The sequence below is a fragment of the Macrobrachium rosenbergii genome, chromosome 20, assembly GCF_040412425.1.
Source record: "Macrobrachium rosenbergii isolate ZJJX-2024 chromosome 20, ASM4041242v1, whole genome shotgun sequence".
Taxonomy (NCBI): domain Eukaryota; kingdom Metazoa; phylum Arthropoda; class Malacostraca; order Decapoda; family Palaemonidae; genus Macrobrachium; species Macrobrachium rosenbergii.
The window spans coordinates 44882501-44885651 of NC_089760.1; the positions used below are offsets into that span (position 1 = coordinate 44882501).

Sequence of the window (3151 nt, forward strand, 5' to 3'; positions counted from 1 at the left end):
AACAGCCGCTAATGAATGCCGCTAATCCGCGAAGTATATATTAAAATGCAGCAGTTCATTCTGACATTTTCCCGTGTGCTACAATCACTTTTGTCTCGTGCCTCCATTATTTCCACAATGCAACGGACGAGTGCCTCCTCTTGCTAATTAACTGGATTACGAAATCCGTGAAAGCGCTGGAATAGCCTGCAGGCCCTTATTATTAGACTCACAGTACATTCGGGAATCAAGAACCGAAATTATTTTGAAAACTAGAAAAGCAATTTTTCTTTTTTTGCTATTTTTTCTATTATTATTTTTTTTACTCACCGGAAGCCGGCTCGGTTGTGCCTCTCTCTCTCTCTCTCTCTCTCTCTCTCTCTCTCTCTCTCTCTCTCTCTCTCTCTCTCTCTCTCTCTCTCTCTCTCTGTGTTTGCGTGTCCGTCTTCACTCAAACTAGTACACAAACAAGCAATACGTATATACAGTAATTTATATATGTATGTATGTCTGTATTAGGTACATTCTCTCTCTCTCTCTCTCTCTCTCTCTCTCTCTCTCTCTCTCTCTCTCTCTCTCTCTCTCGTTTGTCTTTATACTAATGCGTACACAAACAAGCATTACGTTATAATGTATGTATGTATATGAATGTATGTATGTATGTATAACAAAAGATGCGTTTGATATACTTACAAAAATAACTTACTATATAATTGTGTCATTAATATTCCAGTATAAAAGTAAAATAAATGATAATGCTTCGTTTTATTCCTATGCAGAACTAAATGTTTGCACTTGCAAATGCATGTGCTATTGAATACCATGTGTTAAGTCATGAAGCATAATTGTTCGTGGTCTTCTTGTCATGGCAAAATATATTTGGCTCTTAAAAATTTACATTTTAGGGAATCATTGAAGCTTGCTCGGGCTATCTCTTTATTTAGTTTTTGTATATATATATATATATATATATATATATATATATATATATATATATATATATATATGTGTGTGTGTGTGTGTGTGTATATATATATATATATATATATATATATATATATATATATATATATATATATATATATATATATATACATATATGTTGAATTGAACTAAATTGAAGTGAATCCTTTATTCCAGCTATTAGCCATACACATTAGATAAAATTTCACATATACATACTTTTCCAAAAAGACTACAGAGAATATTGCAGAAATATTCATACCTGTATAAAGTATATAATTTCACATTTATATGCATACATATATGTATATGCACGTATGTATCTCTGTGTAATATACCTGTGGTGTATATGTTCTCTTACGAGCTAGTAGTCCTCATGTTACATTTCAACATGCCATCCGGCAGTAAACTGTATGAGAAGGAATAACAGGAATCGTGACTGCTGCCAATAAAGCAAGTCTGGTTTGTCACGCACCTGTCTACCCTTTGGAGAAATTCCCTCGTGTAATTTCTTTTCTGTGACCTGAGATATACCTATATACATATATATGTGTATGCTTTCCACTGACTGTTCTTGAAAAGAGACATTTGCTCTTCGCGAACGAATGATTTTGGCTGCAAGTTCTGTTTCATAAATTTCGTTGTGTTTGGCAATTTTTTAAAGTGACAATTCGTGTGACAGTGTTATTATTATTATTATTATTATTATTATTATTATTATTATTATTATTATTATTATTATTATTATTATTATTATTATTATTATTATTATTAAAAAATGGCCTTCTTTAATACAGGTTTTGTTAAACAAAATGGCAGTTTCAACAGCATTTATTTTATATAGTAAACGCTCAATTGATAAGACGAATTGAGCGTTCACTATATAAAATAAATGCTGTTGAAACTGCCATTTTGTTTAACAAAACCTGTATTATTATTATTATTATTATTATTATTATTATTATTATTATTATTATTATTATTATTATTATTATTATTGTTGTTGTTGGTAGAAGACTTTTAAACATAGTTTATAGATGTTATCATTACCAATTATTCCCTGTAATGTAATCCTAATAGTTCGAATTATATTTGTACAGTTACATAACAGGATTTGTTATTAGATGTAATCATTATCATTGTGTTCCTGTAATGTAATTCCAGTAGTTTGAATTATATTTGTACAGTTACATAACTGTGGACTTGTTATTAGATGTAATCATTATCGTTTAGTTCCTGTAATGTAATTCTGAATAGTGTGAAATATATTTGTATAGTCACATAACTCTGGATTTGCTTCTAGATGTAATCATTATCAATATAGTCCCTGTAATGTAATTCTCAATAGTTAGGAATAGTATTGACAATGAGGGCATGACGTCACGTCTTTATAATTTGCTCCTGAAATTTGGGATGCGACGGACGTCCTCTTAATATCGAAAGGAATTTTTTCATTTCCTCGCTTCCAAAACGAGCGAGGAAAAATTCGGAGGCGGGAAACGAAGAAGGAAGAGAAAATGCGATGACAAATGATCGCTGACTGTCAGGGGAGGTCGAACCGTTCCACACTGAACCGTTCCACATTGGACTGTTCCACATTAAACCAACCCACATTGAGTCGTTCCACATTGAACCATTCCACATTGGATTGTGGCACATTAACAATATTGAACCGTTCCACAGTGAACCATTCCAAATTGGACAGTTCCATATTGAACCATTCCAAATTGGACAATTCCATGTTGAACCATTCCACATTGAACAATTCCATGTCCATGTTGAACCATTCCAAATTGGACAATTCCATGTTGAATCATTCCACGGTGAATCATTCCAAACTGAACAATTCCATGTTGAACCATTCCACAGTGACCCATTCCAAACTGGACAATTTCATGTTGAACCATTCCAAATTGGACAATTCTATGTTGAACCATTCCACACTGAACCATTCCAAAGTGGATAATACCATATTGAACCATTCCAAATTGGACAATTCCATGTTTAACCATTCCATAGTGAACATTCCAAATTAGATAATTCCATGTTGAACCATTCCACAGCGAACCATTCCAAATTGGACAATTACATGTTGAACCATTCCACACTGAACCACTCCAAATTGGGCAATTCCATGTTGAACCATTCCACAGTGAACCATTCCAAATTGGAAAATTCTATGTTGAACCATTCCACACGGAACCATTCC

General features: G+C 32.8%; 1 protein-coding gene across 1 annotated transcript in view; it reads right to left on the reverse strand.

Annotated features, from left to right (window-relative positions):
* LOC136848976 (spermatogenesis-associated protein 31H1-like) overlaps nucleotides 1-2749 on the reverse strand; it is an 18116-nt gene extending 15367 nt beyond the window's left edge. The window contains exon 1 of the mRNA XM_067121787.1: nucleotides 2502-2749. Within this exon, the coding sequence (XP_066977888.1) occupies nucleotides 2502-2749 (248 nt within the window). The remainder of the gene's footprint in view (nucleotides 1-2501) is intronic.
* Between the last annotated feature and the right edge of the window lie 402 nt (nucleotides 2750-3151).